Genomic DNA, 17,509 nt, shown 5'->3' with positions numbered 1-17,509 from the left:
CATGCTCAGGTCTGTGCAGACCGAGGCACAGATCATCTCTGATGTCAGTGCTAACTGAAGGCTGAAGTCACCCTGTGGGACAGTAGCCTGACCAGCCCATGGTGGGACCTCGCAGTATCAGACTCCACTGATGGAGCTTAAATCCAGTTGTGGTGACAGGGCTGGCCTGGAGATGGTGGCTGACAGGACAACTGGAAGGCCCACAATTCAAAGCATGTCTGAGAGTGCAGTACTAAATAATTTTATGTTAGCCAATTGCCTCCTGCCCCTCAAACCCAGCCCTCAGATTTAAGCCCCAGCATGTACTGCTGATTATCTGCCTTGGTGTAGTACTCTCGAGAAAGACTAGCTCCATAGGTAAAAACTTACAGGCTGGAGAAAGAGGTATAGCAGAACACATTCATACCGATTTTTCTCTTAGTTTTTCCTTTTCCAGTTCCATGGCTTAGCATTGACTTGGACATAGCAAAATATGATTAAATTAAAAAAAAAAAAAAAGAAAAGAAAAATCAATAGCAATACTACCAAGGAAGTTTTCAGTTGTTTGAGTCTACAATAATAGATGAATAATTTTTTTTTAACATTTTTCAACTTCTAAATCATTCTTATATTTTAAACCTATTTTCTGCACTACTTGGTGCAATTAAATAGACCTTCATACAGAACAGAGCAGCACTCCCACTCAAGCTGATATTAATAAATAATATAGATTGCCCTGACCCTGCCTATGTAAAAAGCTTAAATAACATACATAATTATCTCATTTTCATGGTCACAAACTAGTTACAGTTCATATTTCTTGACAGTGTGAGGAGATAGTGCTTTACACTTTTAAGACCAGATTGAGAGACGTGGAACTTAAACATTTACTTCCAAAGCACTTCAAATGCTGCCCTTTTATGAACTGTTTACAATCTGCACAGTAGTAGCTGAAAGACCCCTCTCTAGTCAGAGGAAGTGTTTGCCACTGGAAAAAGATGTTTGCAATGTTTGAGCTCGTAAATGTAGATATGAAGCCACTGACATCCAGGGCAAAAGACAGTGCTGTCTTTTTTCCATGTAGACATTTCACGCCCAATACTGTTGGCATTTATATCATCAGCATGTTATTTCACTTCTAGGACATTGACTTAAACCTTTTCTTAGTCTTGGAGACACTGACAACCAGTTTTATTGCCATAATAGCTCAAATCCAGATTTTTCTTCCTGCCTCCTCCTGCTTCTCACAGCTCCCTGCTTCTCATGACTTCTGTGCTATGTCCACGAGGATTTCAGGTTTCTAGTCCAGCCTGGCAGGCTGCACAAATGTTCCTTTATGAATCATATGAGGGAAGAGTTTTCACCTCCCCAGTTGCTGTTGTGTTTACACAGTGAGTGGGGTCTACCCACCTGTGCACACCAGTACTATGAGATATACATGTAGCCAGCTATCAGCTTTCTAAAATTCTCCCTAGCCTCTCTTTATCCTCTTCGTATTAGACCTTGCCACTGCTGATATAATAAAAATTGTAGCTGTTTGCTGCATAATTTCTCACAAGATGAAAACAATACAGATTAAATGACCAAGGTGTCAACCTATGTCTGTAATCTGCACAGACAAGATCTCATTTTCTGAAAGCTCCTACTTCAGGCACAGTGGTGGAAATTGGTATTGCCAGCTTGTCTTCCCAATTGAAGGAAGCACTTCTCCGTGCTTGTGTTTCTATTCTGTACATGTCTGTAGTTTCTGCCTTTACCAGGGTGCCCCTTTCCCCCTACAGCAATCAGTATGCTCAGCAAAGTCTCTGCCTATTGTTCTGCGTTTCCCAGGGCTACAGCTCATCCATCTTCTTCAGGCTAAGTGAACTAGGAGCTACAGAAAGACATAATTTCAAACCCAGCCTTCCACCTTTGACTTCTTTCAATTAATGATGCTTTGTCTGGCAACGAAGTGGTTCATGCATCTGTTGAAATTCAAAGGAACCATCTGAAAACAGTAAGACAGCTGCTTGCCCAGCTACAAAGCTGGGATTTATATGAGTAGCTGGGACCCAGGACCTGGGCTTGTCTCACACGTTTTGTTCCACCTCTTATGAAGGAACACCGCCTGCTGTAGTCCTCGTTGGTTTTCCAGACACCATGTCCTAGTGTCATTGCCATCTGCAGGATCAGATGCTGCTTGAGAGACCCACAGCACCTCCATGCCCAGAGGTCTGCCATCCTCCTGCATTCTGGATTCTCCACCATGTTGTAGAGGGAGCACAGGTACCAAACACTTCATTCTGGGTGGGACACTTCCTTTACACAGGTACATAATCACTCTGTTGAGACCCAATGGGGAACTTCTTGAGTCTGAGAGCCCTATGCAACACAGGCCTTTATTAAGGACTCAGTTTTAATCAAAAAGCTAAAGAGAAACAAAACATGGAATGCCCAGCTGTGGGAGCAAGTGGGGACTGGCTGCACCCTCCCCTCTTCAATGCCCCCACCTCAGCATTCTGCCCCAGTCAGCTGCTCAGTTACGTTTTGCTCAAGCCTTTGCTGTGATGTGCTTGAAATGGCCCGCACAACTCTGCTTCCTATCTCTCTCGCGTTCCCTGCTGCAGGTGGCAAAAGAACAGCTCTGCCAGCCTCTTCCACCCTGGCCCATGCCAGGCACTGCCTCATCTAGAGGCATCTAAAATTACACACGCTTTCCCCATGTCTTTCTCTGCTTTGGGTAGGGTATGGTAATTGTTAATTTTGGAAGACAAATCCACAGTACTCCCCACCCCTTCCTTCTCACCATCCATTTGCTATCATTCCAGTCTTTTGCTCTCCTAGATGCTGCAGCATCCCCCACATGACAGGAAGACGCCTTCTCCACTGTGCTTCCCTTTATATTCATTTTCATCAATCATTATAAATGACACCTCTGATCTTGTGGAAGGACTGCTTGCTTCATTAATAAAACAAAAGAACTCGACCCCTTCCAGAACTTAAGGACTTTCTCCCTATGTTTCTCCCCTTCTACTGGTTATAGGTAAACACTAAACAAGCAGATGAAATGCTATTTACCTATTCCAGGCAAACAAGCTGCCTGGTAACACTTAAGTTGGCTGCAGAGCCATTTTTATGTAAACCCCACACACAGACACATCCAGAGACTTTCCCACTGTAGAAGGAAATCAGCTGAGAATGGTCTGAAAGACAGAACTGTGTCAGAACAGCTCACCCATCACATGTTTGTTAGAGACACAGATATTCCAGTGGGTATGTCAACCAGTTAAACAGTAAACAATTTTACTTTAGTTAGACTTAATTTTCACCATCACCAATAAGAAAATTAAAACCTGTTAACTTCCTACTCATGCTTGCCTTAACAAACACAGTATTTAAAATATTTTCCCCGTTTAGGTGTTTAATTGGATACATGGAGCTAGAAACAGAAGTCATCTACCATGATCATCTATCCTAGACAGTAAAATGCCCAAAGGCAAGAAACTATTTTACGGGTGCTATACAGATCATTGGCGGTTTTGTGCTGACAAGGTTATGAAACCCTTATCCCATCTTTTTAATAGGTTCTGATGCTGCATGTTAGTCTCATTACTTATATAAAAAAGTGCGCTAGGAAACCAAATTATTTAAACATTACATTAATAAGGATAATAAAGACATGAAACTCAAACTCTTCTGCCTTTCACATGCATGCCTTGTAATTTTGAGACAAGTAATCCTTTCTGCTGCACCTTTTGGGGTTTTATTTGCTGCAGCTGCTGTACAGTGTGGAAGCAGAGTGGTTTGATCAGAACTCAGGGCCTGGTGCCTCAGAGGAACACCAGGGCTCTTCTACTTGTTTCACAGAGGTGCTTCCTGACCTTGGGGCACTCATCTTGCTGCATGATTCTCATATAAATTAGGTATGAGACTATTTAACATGCTTGAAAGGCAGAAAAAGGAGTCAGCAGGAAAGCTGACTTGCACTGTTCAACTGCATTCAAAGGAGGAAAGCAGCAGCAACAGAGAACTTGGTGTTGTTAAATATAAATTGATGGCAGCAGGGTCCGGGACAAACTGCCTTCAGCCAAGTTTGCATATTAGTTACATCTCCTCTAAGCTATGTTTTCAAAGCCCATGCACTCAAAACACTCTGTTCTGCAATGGGGGCTTGAAAACCTGTTTGTCAACAAATAATTAGCTCACGGCTCGAGTAAGTATGCCCCAGGGGCTCAATCTGTCTTATCTTGCCAGGAGCTCCGCCCAGGCACTGATCACAGGAGGAGGCCTGAAGCTCAACAACCCTGCTGACATTTGTGACAACATCTAAGCAATTAAAAAGTCAGTTATTTAACTTTTCCAAGCTATTGCTAAGCGCTTGTTGCAGTCACCATATTTGTGCTGAACCCAAAATTTTACATGTCCTTTAACCTAATTAAACTAACCAATTTATATTTGCTCAGTTACCACTTAGCATAGCTGTTAAAAACCTCTCTGGTAGACTATGACCTGTTTATTAGTAAGACAGTTAAGGACAGAGAAAAACTCTGCTGTGTTTAATGTAACTGGGAGCTAAAGGGAATGTTTGCTGTGATTTAAGTAAGTGCTGAGATGCAATGCCCAAGTTTGCATTGCAGAGGTTGCCTGCCAGAAGCAAGACCCATCTGTGAGGAGCTGCTAAAAGGCACCCATGGTAAAGTCATCCTCTCAGCACAAGCAGTAAATAACTGTGAGGCTACAGATTTCACTCCCTTTTTAGTTATTCCTACTTGTGTTTTACAATTTCAGTTTTATTATTAGCTATTTAATTCCAGATTCTATTCAAAATTATTTATCTAAATCACAGTTTAGCTGTGTGCAGTGAGAAGCTCCACTCCATGGACTTCAGCTGGTTTTCTTGCAGGGATACAGCCATGTGCAAACTGTTTTATTGGCATGCAATCCCTCTCTCTGCCAGTACAGGACTGAAAAGCTAACATCTCCCTTGACAATAAAGCAGCATTACACACCAGGTGTCCCCTCATTGTGGGAAACTGGCTCTTTATTTCCAGAAGGGTTTTCCTAGAGTTCTAGGATACATTTCCCCATTTGGCTTTTGTTCTTGCAGCACTTTGGGTAGGTTAAGCTGCAGAGAGCTCCCCACTGCATCTTTTTTCTCCAGTGACCATCAGCAATGTCAGAAAGCCCTTTGAACTGTGATTCACATGGAGTGATGGTAAATGCAGATGGTTTCACAGCACAGAGGTATTAGGAACTGTATGACATGTTTCTTAAAAAATGGGTTTCTGGAAAAAACTCAAGCTACCAATATTAACATCTTAGGTTCTTCTACAGTATCCACTTAAAACTGATGGGGTCTACTCAAGACAAGGAAGAAATCTTGAGACTTGGTATGGGCTGGGGGACTCTCAGGCCTTGTGGTCTCTTTATGAAACCAATGGTGCTGGCACAGCCAGAGTCTGTCTGACTGAACGGGGTTGCAGACACCTCTGCATCCTGCGCAAGACCATTGGGCAGGGACTGGGCCACAGCCTTGCTCATTACATTCCTAACAGGAGGAGAGCAATCACAGGACAATAAACTGTTTCTGTGGAAGACTTAGGAAAACAAAAATACTAAGAGAAAAAAAATCAAGATCAAAGGGATAGAATATTTCCCATTCCACCACAAAAATCAGCCTTACAAATCATGACCAGCAATATAAGACATGTACAACAAATTTTTCCTTTTCAAGGAAAGAAGAAACTGAAGAGGGAGGGACAAGTGGGAAGGAATAAAGGGCCATAAAAAGGAACCAATTTTAATGCACCATTATAATCTTTGAGCATTTTCTCCCTGACAAGCAAATCTGCAAAGCATTTAAGATCCATATGTGACAAAGAGTCAGCCAGAGAGGGAGGAGTGGAAGGAGATGCCACTTGAGCTGGCACATCAGAGGATCTTTAAATAGAAAAGCTTTCAGGGAACTCGGGGTAGGCGCTTACCACACAAAATTTAATTACAGCCATACTCATCTGAAAAAAATATTACAGCCCTCTACTCCCTCCTTTTTTATCTACAGCAATTGGGTAAGGGAAGGGGGAAAAGTCAATAAACCAGCATGGGACTCCAATCCTGGCATCTCCTGGCGGATGATGCTTGGGGTAGAGCTGCCAGCTCCCTCTGGGGCTATAAATCCTTTGGGGGAACATACCTATTAGTCAGCTCCTCTGCTTCCTCTGGGTCCATGGCCTCCTCCTCCTCCTCCTCCTCCTCCTCCTCCTCCTCCTCTTCCTCTTCTTCCTCTTCTTCTTCATCTCCTATGAAGGACGAAGTCTCGGATGCCCTGTCACACTCAGAGCCGCGGGAGCCCTCCATTCCCTTCCCTGCTCAGGCCCTTGCCGGTGATGTTTACCCCCAGCCCTGTCCTCCCCAGGGCTGCCTGAAGCAACTGTCATCCCCAGTAGCACTCACTTCTCCTGACTCAGGGCAGTCTTTAAATAGAAGGCAGCAAAGTTACAGCGCAGAGTCGCTGCTGTTCCTACCCTGTCTCCTAGCACCAACCCAGTGCCAGGACACGTGGCCCCGTGGCCATCTCTCCAGCTGCTCTCCCCCTTCGCCTGCGCTGCTGCCATGGAGTTGTTTCTACAGCAGACAGGGCAGTCAGGCAGCAGCAGGGAGGAAGGGGGCCAAGCAGACCTTCCCCAGTCACCTCCAGCAAATTTGGGGTGGATGGTACAGATGAAGCAGAAGGAGGGTTTATCTGTGGCCTCGGAGAAGGTACATTTCAAAAGTTCTGCCCTGGAGAACACCCAGAGTGCCTCAAGCTCAAACTGGAAAGGTCAAATACAGTAACTAGTGAATGAGCCTCTGACAAACACATTTAATTACTAATACCGTACTGTAAGATCTATCAGATGCACTGTAGTATTTAACCATGAAAAAGGAATGTATTTAAACCCTCGATTTATCAATGGGTTAAATCACAGGACATTTAAAACTTCCTATTTGAGTGGACTTGAACCAATTACAAAGCAAAGACATACTATACTACCATGCAGAGTTTAGGTTAAGCCACATTTATACTTTATTATTCTGCATTTTACAAAAAATGCAGTGCTTTTCACAGACAAAGCAGAAATATTTCCCATCGTATTAGTCAACATAATGACTTTATTTAAAAAAAAATTTAGAAGAGGAGGAAAAGCATTAAACCCCTGATTCTAAGTAAAGAACTTCCAAGATATCTCAAGTATAAACAACTGTTTGCACAGTGTAACTCCAATGCCCCCAGCTTTTTTTTTTCATTGTTCTTCAAATAAATATCTGGTAATAAATCAATCAGCAAACTCTTCCTTAAGAGTGCTGTAAATATAGAAACACCCAGCCATGTACTTCTGACTACAAGCTATCTCTGCACACAAAATAAAAATTCTCCTGACATTCCTAAACAGTTTGTACAGGTCTTTCTGCTCTCTTGACCTACACAGTGACATATGCAATTTACAAGGTGACAATGTAATTTTTTGAAAAGTGTATTTTGGAACAGATATTAAACTAAATTAAACTCTACATTTCATCATGAGCATAGACAGTGTACACAGCAAAATGTAAAGACTATGAAGTACTCTTCCTTAAATTTCATGTGGAAGGCGAGAGCTTTACAAGTCTTCCAGAAATGCTTATAGATGAAACATACATACATTGCACAAGTTTTGATTCAGTCTTCAGCACAGCAAGAGAAAGGCAATTACTCTTTTACCAGAAACCCTTCAATTATTTTCATCTGTACTTCTCACAAGTGAATTTGACCTGTAAATGGACCAAAATCACACATTCTTTCATGCTCTTCAGACAAGCATCACACTCAGTAAAATCAATGGAAATATTTATATCTGAAAACACAAGGATTACAGAGAACAAGGCAAAAAAACCCCACAAACCACAAAACACAGGACAACCTGTAGCAGTACAGTACAATAAATCAAGAGTGACATTCTGTGATGGACTTAAATTTAACATCAAATATACTGTGACTCAAGTCCAGTAACACAAGTTCAAGTAAAGCACTAGTTCCAAATAAATGTTTGGGATTCACAAATATAATGTGCTCACAAATGCTAACTTCAGGTTTTATAAAAATCATCTTACATCCTTTTATCATCACTCCCCGTTTCTCCCAAATGACCATGTCATCCTGCAGTGTGAGTCTTAAAATTTATTTATATTGATTTCTTTCTGAGGGATTTTTAAAAAGTAACACCTTATACTGTCAACTCACCTAAAGGTACTGAGAGTTCACTTACATATTCGCATTTCAGGACAAGTGAGAGCAAGAGCTAGAAGAGAAACTTTAAGTTTCACAGTGCACAGCCAGTTCTGCATCACTGTCACCAAATATGAAGCTCTTGCCAACGTTTGGTCCTACTGTGCACCTTTGAGCCTGTTAATTTAGAAGACATTAGTGGTTTCTGACACATGAGGTGAGAACAGACAAGAAAACCCAATGCCAAAATGAGTAGTCAAGAATAATAATTTAAAAAAATTAAATAAATAGAAGCACTGAACTAAACCAGTTTTATTTCAAAGCAATAACAAATTCCAAAGAAGACAGCATCTTGCACACACACTGACACCTTGGTCAGTTGCGAAAAATACCTTTTACCAAAGAGCTCTTAGAAAAAACTATTCCTGCCAGGATGTATGGCAAGGGATAAGAAGGTAAAAGTTTTTATTTTTAAGCTGAGGAAAGTTGAAAATTTTACCCTAACACTAAAATTTATGGTAGCCATTAGTGAATTTTTTACTCTGAATACTTGCCCAGAGATGAAAACACAGATCATTAAACCTCAAAAAACTTGAGACTATACAGAACTGAATCCAAAGTTCAAGTCCAGCTCCTACCCACTCTCCCCAAGCAATTTACTTTGTGGTATTACATCTGAAGTTTTCTGACAAAAGTTGCAGCCCACTATTTAACAAATATGCTATCACGAGGTCTGTTCAAAAAAACTGGGGAAAACTACCATCTAGATTTTCTGGTTACAGACATGGTTTATCAGAAGGACATAAACTTCAGAAAAAAATTCAAAAGGATTCTTTTGAAAGACACAGACTGTTGTAGTTATAGACCTTACCTTGTATTAAAAATACCACTTAATTGGTAGGGCATTTTTATAGAGTAGCTCAAAAATACCACAATGTTTAAACTAACCTTTTAAAAACAGCTAGGAATTAAATTAAACATGAAGCATTAATTTAAGGTGTAAGAAATGTTGACATATTAGGTGATGCAATACAAACTCATAAGAAAGTTTTATGCCTTTTATAAAGTTTTGTTTCTCATATTCAGCTCGCTTAAAATACATTTAAACCAACTTTAAACATTTATGTCCCTTCTTATTTATTCTAGGTTGGGAAAGTTTTAAATTTTCTAGACAAAGATATAGCCAACATGTTTTTTAAGAAGATACAGCCAACATTCTCTTTTCCCAGAATCTACATAGAGCTTGTAGAGCATCTTTGAATCCAGACATCATCCTGTTCTAAAATCTTGTGCTTCAGTTTTACATAAAGTGAATCAAAGTGAATGTTTCACTGACACTCAAGTCTACCATCCTATAGAAAAAGGGCAGTGAGGGTGAACATATGCAAGGAGGAAGAACATTTCAGTGGACTGCTGGAGTCATATTAAAACTGAAAGACAATTAAAATTAAGAAGAAAAGTCAATTGCAGAAAAAAGATAAAATTCTACATACAGTAGACCATGACAAAGTGTTTAGGAAGTAATCTCACATCAGGCATATAGTTTACAGTACTTCGAACTTCTAAATAAACTAGAACTTAATAGTTTGCACAAGAAGACATAATACTTGTTATTCAACGGTTAGAAGAGTTTTCACAATGTTATTAGAGAAAGAAATAAACCAAACTTTTGCCTATTAAAGATGTACAGCAGAATAGCCATAACAAATCTTGATGAATTGCAACATGGGCCTTAGCTCATGGGGCATTTCCTATTCTACTTAATTATAGGAAATACTTTAAATATGCAGTACAAAATAACATAAATTGGAAAAATAACCCGTATCTTCCATATATAAACTTTATTTCACTGGACACCATATAAAATATTAAACTTAAAAAAATGGAAGTACAAATTCAACTTCAGTGGTAAATACAACCTTAAAAATTAATCGGTCTTCAATAACAAATACATGAGAGACACAAATTGTGCTATAGGAGGTCTAAGAGAAGGTTTGCAATTTTTTTGGAAGAACTATAATTTTCAATATTACTTACTTAGATTCAATTTACAGTGGCTGATCAATTCACAAACATTTACACAAAATCAAATGAGAAGCCCAGCTTATTTCAGCACTGATGTGAGGTGTTTTGATTTTGATTTGGTCTTTTTCTCCAAAAGAGGCACCACTATTACTTCAAATACGTAAAAGGAAGCACAAAAAATTTTCCTTTCTACTCTATGTGAATGTGAAGCATTTATGTGCATTGAATTGAGCTTTTTTACTTCAACTTCTTCATAGTACAACTGTTGCTTGAAAATTTTGGTTTAGATTATAGTTCTTGATATTCAGAGTACTACCAACCATAATCTAGCTTCATTTTCATAAACAGTTGCTTGTTATTCCAAGTAAAAGTGAAATAAAACTGGAAAGTGCAAAGTTGAGCAGAAGTGCTTACTGCAATTCAGCAGATGTAAAGCACAGACTCTGTTCATCAAGAAGTTGGTAGTGCACAGTGCCTCAAGAATGTTGTCAGATTTGCACATGGTTTCACTTTGAATGTCTATCTTTCATGATTAAATCTGTCTGAAATAACGGTTACACAAATCATGCAGGAAACAAGTCAGTATATCCCCATACTTCTTCCCTTAAAATAGATGTATTCTTCTTGTTTGCTGTGAGTTTCTTCTAGAAGTCAACAATGCAAGCATTTTCAGAAAGCATATTTTGAAGAGCTGTATTAACAAATACTGATAATAAAATATGCCACATCCTTATAAACATTTCCTTAACAAAAGTTTACAGAGAAGAACAGGTCATAAAAACCATGGGGTGAGTGCCTCTTGATTTTGACACTGTTCTTTATTTCAGTAGGATAACAAAAAAAGGGAAAATGAAAGAAGCCAGTTATCTTTTCTGTTTGACTGCTTTTAAAGGCAATATACAGTTCAGGTCTTTCTTCTCTCGTAATAACTGCCAAGCCTGAGGAAAAAACACACAAGGTTTTTTAAAAAAGACTATATAATCTTTGCTTTAAAACTTAAATACCATTATAAACAGTAAGCATCACAGTGCCACAAAATTAAGCCTGATTTTTTTCCCCCTTCTTGAAAAGAAAATTTGTGGGTTGAGGTATTTTTTGTTCATTTGTTTTTGGGATTTTTAAAGGGAAGCAAAATCCAAAAATACACAAAACGCAATGAACTAATGAGGAAGGTAACAGACTGGACTTTTGGAGACAGAAATGTTAACAATATTTAAGCATTACACTGGTACTCTAACTGCAAAATAATTGTCTCAAATTCACACATGTCAAAGTCCCCAATAAATGATGTTATGCAAGGTCATTTCCAGAACTCAGATGTGTCTCTAAAATAGGTTATTTCAACTTTCTTCTGCGTTCCAGTGTGAGTTTCAGGACATCTGCTATGCCATGAGCTTGCAAACAACTGCAATGACCCTCCTGTGTTTATACAGAAGTCATTTACACTCCAATGTGTAAAGAAAACCACAAGAAGAACAATCCTCTCAAGGACAAAACAGATTGCTTAAGCTTTTTTAAAAATAGTGCAGGATATTAAAAAGTACTTGCACTTTTAGAGCAATTGTCATTCTTATGGTATCTGGTAAAAAGGACATTTTTCAGGGCTGTTTCACTCTGGTATATTGCTTCCAGACAGCTAGGATCAAACATCTACTTACATTTTTCAGAAAACCACAGAGGTTTGAAATAAATTTTGTTAACTGAAAACTCTGGAAAGAGAAGTTCACTCTGATTTCAGAGTACTGTGAGAGCCCAAACCACTTTGTGAATGTGACTTAAGCAGATTCACAAAATCAACTATTTTATGTACCAGTATATGAATGATTCAGTATTTTGTATGCTAACATGGTTAAATAAAAGAAAAACTTATTAAAATTTCTGAATAGAATTACAAGGAAAATGACTAAGGTGTCTCTTTTAGCGTTTGCTCTGTTACAAGTATCTGGCATTGAATTATGTTTTGCTGGAGAAGCCTTCAAGGTACTTGAAGACACGAATAACTGGAGTAAACAAGAACCTCCAAGGACAGCTTAACAGGGGAGTCTTAACCGGTTAAAGTTGGAAGCCAGTTCTACGCACTAATCCTTAGTCATAGCTACATAAAAAATAGTCAGAGATCTCAGAAACCTAGAATTTGAGTTGCAATACCTAAGCAATGCCTATGATAGGAGAGAAGCATAAAAGAGTTGATACAAAAAATTTTCAGAAAAACGCTTAACCAAAGTCTAAATTTTCCCTTGTTTCAAAGTGTCCTTTCCTCCCCTGACTAGGACAATGAAAGTTCATGTTTGAACTACTCATGTTCTAAAATTATGAGTGTGATCTCCCTAAAGAAAAGTACCCACCTAAGTAAGATATTAAAAATAGGAAAACCCCCATTATTTTGGTGGTGATATTTATTAAAAGAAGGGATTGTAAGAATAATAAAATATTATCTATTACCACTCAAATTCATGTAAAAATAAATAATGAATGAAAAAAAAGGTTAAAGGTCTTAACCACTGTTAGAATTTTACACACACAAGAAAATCTAAGAGAGAGGGTTTTTACTAGTTGGAGTACCCATTTCAGTGTAAACCTGAAGTTTAATGGTAGACATTAAAGAATACTCTTAAATTATTTTTCCACATATTTTTAAAAACATGCATTTTTACTACTTATTGTACAAACTATAAAACATCAGAAACAGGCAGGTTTAATGACTAGCATTTTCAAGATAGTAAAACTATCTTGAAAAACAAAGTGACCAGAAAAATTACATGAGATTACTTTTTACCTGTGCAAGTTCACCTCTGATCATATCAAACTTCTGTTTCTCATGTACAGCTCTAGCAGTATTTGTCCCATCAAAGGGCTCTGGAGGATCAAAATCAAACATGAAAACTGTTAAAGAAATCTAGAGTTGGTTGTCTAACAAAGTAGGGTCAAGCTGCTTCCCAAAAGTACTTTAAATACTCAATTCCTCTTTGGTTCTCAAGCTTTCTTTCTACATAACACTTATCCAAAAAACCCCAAACCAAAACTAAACTAAATGAACCAATAACACAAAATAACTGCCCCACCACAAGAACAAGAAAACCCAAGACAAAACAAACAAACCAATAAAAAGGAGGAGGGAATTAACAAAAACAACAAAAAAAAACCCCAACCACCAAAAAACCCCAAAACCCAAAAAAACTCCCAAAAACCAAAACACCCCAACACTGAATTCTCTGAATGCTCTGAATGGAAAACATTGTCAGAGAGACAAAGCTGAGCAGTGCAGTTGACACTATAGGACAGGATGCCATCCAGAGGCACATGGACAAATTTGTGCAGTGGGCCCATGCAAATCTCATCAAAGTTCAAAAACTGCAAGTGCAAAGTGCTGCATCTGGGTCGGGACAATCCCAGACATGATTACAGACTGGGAGAAGTCACTCAGAGCAGCCCTGCCCAGAAGGAATTGGGGGTGCTGGTGGCTGAGGCTGGACATGACCCAGCCATGGGCACTCCCAGCCCAGAGAGCCACACGTGTCCTGGGCTGCATCCAGAGCAGGGTGGGTAGCAGGGTCAGGGAGGGGATTCTGCCCCTCTGCCCTGCCCTGCTGAGACCCCACCTGCAGGGCTGCATCAGCTCTGGGCTCCCAGCACAGGAAGGACAGGGACCTGCTGGAGGGAGTCCAGAGGAGGCCACAGAGATGATCAGAGGCTTGGAGCACCTCTTCTGAAAGGACAGAGAGAGCTGGGGTTGATCCACCTAGAGAGAAGGCTCTGGGATGGACCTCATAGCACCTTCCAGTATGTAAATGGGGCCTACAAGAGAGCTGGAGAGGGACTTTTCTCAACAGCATGTCGTGATAGGACCAGATGGAATAGGTTTAAACAAAAAAGGGCAAGCTTAAGACTAGATATTAGGAAGAAATTCTTTACTGTGAATGTGATGAGGCACTGGAAGAGGTTGCTTTGAGAAGCTATGGATGCCCCATCCCTGGAAGTGCTCAAGGCCTGGTTGGATAAGGCTCTGAGAAAAATGGTTTAGTGAAAGATGTCGCTGTCCATGGCAGGGGAGTTGGAAAGAGATGATACTTAAAAGTCTCTTCCAACCTAAACCATTCTATGATTCAATGAATGCTTTAATGATATGTAATTTCTAATAAATTCAGCTTATTATGTGTTGAAGCATACTATGATTGTACTATGCAGTAGTAATTATCTGCTACAGCTCAATAGTCTGTGATAACATATCAGACTATGATTTTGCATATTAAAATATTTTGAAACTTATTACATATGAGACATGAGATTCTTGGAACTATTCACTTTAGATTAATCTCATTCAACAGTTTCTCAGTGAAATACTGAGAATATAGTAAAATATTTAGTATAATTTTAATATAAGACATACCAACTGCTCATATCTTTATCACACCATACCTATTCTGCAATATTTGTTCATAAGTTAACCATTTGGGGGTTCTACTTTCTAACTGATGATTAATCAATGTGATGTTCCCCCCTCCCTTTTTATCCTAAATTAATTAATAGTTTGGAACTTTTTTAATTGCAAGATTAAAAAAGTAGTTCTTGCTACTGATACGGTTGCCAACATTAAAGCAATTGATACTAAAAAAATATGCATTACAGTGTGCTACAAAACAGATTTTATAGTCTTTTTTTTCCTTAATAGAGAACTATTTAGGTAATATTGTGTATTTCACACTGGTAGAATGTATGGAAGTCCTCAAGGACCACAGAAACACAGAAGTATTTGTCAGATCAGGTAGATTTTTTTTTTTGGTTTGAGTTGGTTATGAATTACTTTCATTCAGACAGTGATGTATAGCAAAATAAAGCATTACACAGACACCAGAAGGGCTTGTACCTTCATGGAGACTGGAATTTCAAATTTGGTACATGCTCCATGGCTTTTTTATTTCTGCTAGCTATTTAAATTCACTAAGAAATTTTTTCATGCAATAAATGTTGTATTTAGCAATCTTCTAAAAGGATTCTCTTCAAACTACCTAGTTTTCAGTGGACAGTTACAGGCAAACTTCTCTTATTTCAGAATGCATCATACTTCTAGTTTAGAACAAAAACTGAAAACCAAATAAAACATACACAGTCATCTAATATCAGTCTCATTATTTGAGAGAGTGATCTAGTATAATTAAGAACTCCATGTTCACATATACTATGTGAACAAATACAGCATTTTATTTGTGTATCATAAATGTAATGGTAACTGCTTTTTTAATGCTAGGACCTTTATGTTGAGTCAAGTCATATTTATATTTTAAAGCCACAAGGGCTGAACTGTACAATCTTCTCAAACCATCTGTGGAAAAAAGGCATTCCGGGCACAAAAGCTAACTCACATCTTCCCTTTAATATTCCTGCCTATTTACTGTTTGTCAAAAGACAAACTGGTTCTCTGAAGCACAGCAAGAATAATTTTACAATCAGCTACTCTTTACACCACTATATTTTCTAACCATCAAGACAGTAAGAGTTTGTTTAAAGTTATTTTCTTCAAACACAGAGATGAGAATATTAAAACAAAAAAGTAACACAGCTTTAACACTGATGCTTGAGGGAAAGACTAAAGGGAATAATTTTTCCAAACAAAAATACATGGTATCACAGAGCTCCAGAACTGCTGCTAACCAAGCCCGAGGAATTATTTTTTTAAATTATTTTTAGCATGTGGATCTGAAAGACTTGAAACTACAAATATGAATCAGGTACAGCTTAGGTGGCTTCTGATTTGATTTCCCTAAATTATTATCAATGTAATTATCTCATAAAATTGCCACATTTCTAGCTTTTCCTATTCTCCAACAGGACAGTAGTTGATATTACTCGATACAGACAAGATTTAAACTGAAACTGGAATAGTTAATAGCCATTTAGAGCTTCTGACAAGGATTGTTAAAAATATTATCCAAAAGCAGGGTTCTCTGTATCACTGTATCCCCATCATAGTAAAAGCCTATCATATTTTAAAGTGTCTGGAAAGAGCATCTCTACTATATTTGTTTCTCTAACAGCAGAAGTACATATGAGAATCAGCCTTAAGGCCCATAACATTTAAAACACAATACAGTTTTTCTTGAGCTAATCTAAATACAGTACTATATGCAGAATTGTGGAAACTTGCAGGCACAGACTTGTGTAATTTATCAACAAGTACATTTTAGATATTTAAAAATAAATGCAATAGTACCAATTACTGCAATATTAATCTGTGAACAGGAAAATTTGACAAAGACTTGGAAAACAGAATATATTGGCATGTTTACCTAACTTTTGCAATCTTCTTCTCAAGTACACAGAAATTTATGTACATACTTTGTTAACCTAGTTCAGTTTAACAGCTGTTATAAACATGAAGTCTACTTTGAGCAAAAGTAGATTTTATTTTTCCCTCCCAAATCAGAAGTAAAAAAGTTGGTTTGTGAGGCTAAACCCACTAGGTCTTGAACCAAGGAAGGAATCAGATATATCACCTATAGATAATTTTGACTTTTTTAATAGTTCAAAAGCAAAAGCATTAAGGAAAAGTTCTATGAAATCAATCTATGTTGATGTATATTCTATTTTCCAGCCTGGTAGAAAGAGAACCTAATTATTCAACCACTTTGTAATGTCATAAAATACTTGAGAGCTTCAAACACACAGCCCCCTGCAACACAGTGGATCAGCATCACGTGACAGCAGCAAACATAGCAGCCCAGCATTCCCACCTCCCACATTCAGACCTGAGCCTTGGCAGTGCCTCACTACGCTATTCTGAATCATTTCAGCTGTGCATATACTCTAATTCTCACATTTCTCAACTCTAAGACCACAGAGTCCAATGCAACTATATTTCAGTGTGTTCTTCTTCTCCTATAACTGTTGACTTTTTCCCAAAGGATCAAATAAAGAACAGGAATCCCATCATGTGGCTTTACACTGACATTCATATGACTATGGCCAAGTCCGTGAGCTCTGGACCACAGAATAACCAAGTTCACAAGCAGGGGAAGTTGATTGAAGGCGATTCTCTGCACAGAGCAGCACAAATGCAGGAGAGTATATACATACCCCAACCCTAAACCTTATCAATCTTGAAGAATGTCTGTTCATCCACAGATGAACAGACTTATTCTCCTCCTCCCCCAGCAAAATCTTCTCAGTGTCTAACAACCTTCCCCATACCATTTGTCTCCTGTTCAAGTTATATTCCTATTTCATCCTGTGACGTCAAACAGCCTTCATTAATTTGCAGCCAGGGCTCAGGCCAGCTCTCCCTTT

The 17,509-nt window shown here is 38.6% G+C and overlaps 2 protein-coding genes across 2 annotated transcripts in view; both read right to left on the bottom strand.

The window, feature by feature from the left end:
• The window catches only part of CMYA5 (cardiomyopathy associated 5), a 45,751-nt gene extending 39,436 nt beyond the window's left edge, over positions 1-6,315 (bottom strand). Inside the window, exon 1 of the mRNA XM_066569456.1 lies at positions 6,152-6,315. Coding sequence (XP_066425553.1) covers positions 6,152-6,315 — 164 coding nt within the window. The remainder of the gene's footprint in view (positions 1-6,151) is intronic.
• A 685-nt stretch (positions 6,316-7,000) lies between these two features.
• TENT2 (terminal nucleotidyltransferase 2) overlaps positions 7,001-17,509 on the bottom strand; it is a 44,995-nt gene continuing 34,486 nt past the window's right edge. The window contains exons 14-15 of the mRNA XM_066569547.1: positions 13,005-13,084; positions 7,001-11,166 (exon numbers count right to left, since the gene is read on the bottom strand). Of these exons, the coding sequence (XP_066425644.1) occupies positions 11,092-11,166; positions 13,005-13,084 (155 nt within the window). The 3' untranslated portion in view covers positions 7,001-11,091. The remainder of the gene's footprint in view (positions 11,167-13,004; positions 13,085-17,509) is intronic.

This window comes from Molothrus aeneus, chromosome Z (genome assembly GCF_037042795.1).
Source record: "Molothrus aeneus isolate 106 chromosome Z, BPBGC_Maene_1.0, whole genome shotgun sequence".
Classification (NCBI taxonomy): Eukaryota; Metazoa; Chordata; class Aves; order Passeriformes; family Icteridae; genus Molothrus; species Molothrus aeneus.
Note: the sequence above shows the minus strand (reverse complement) of the source record. Positions and strands in the feature narration are given on the sequence as shown.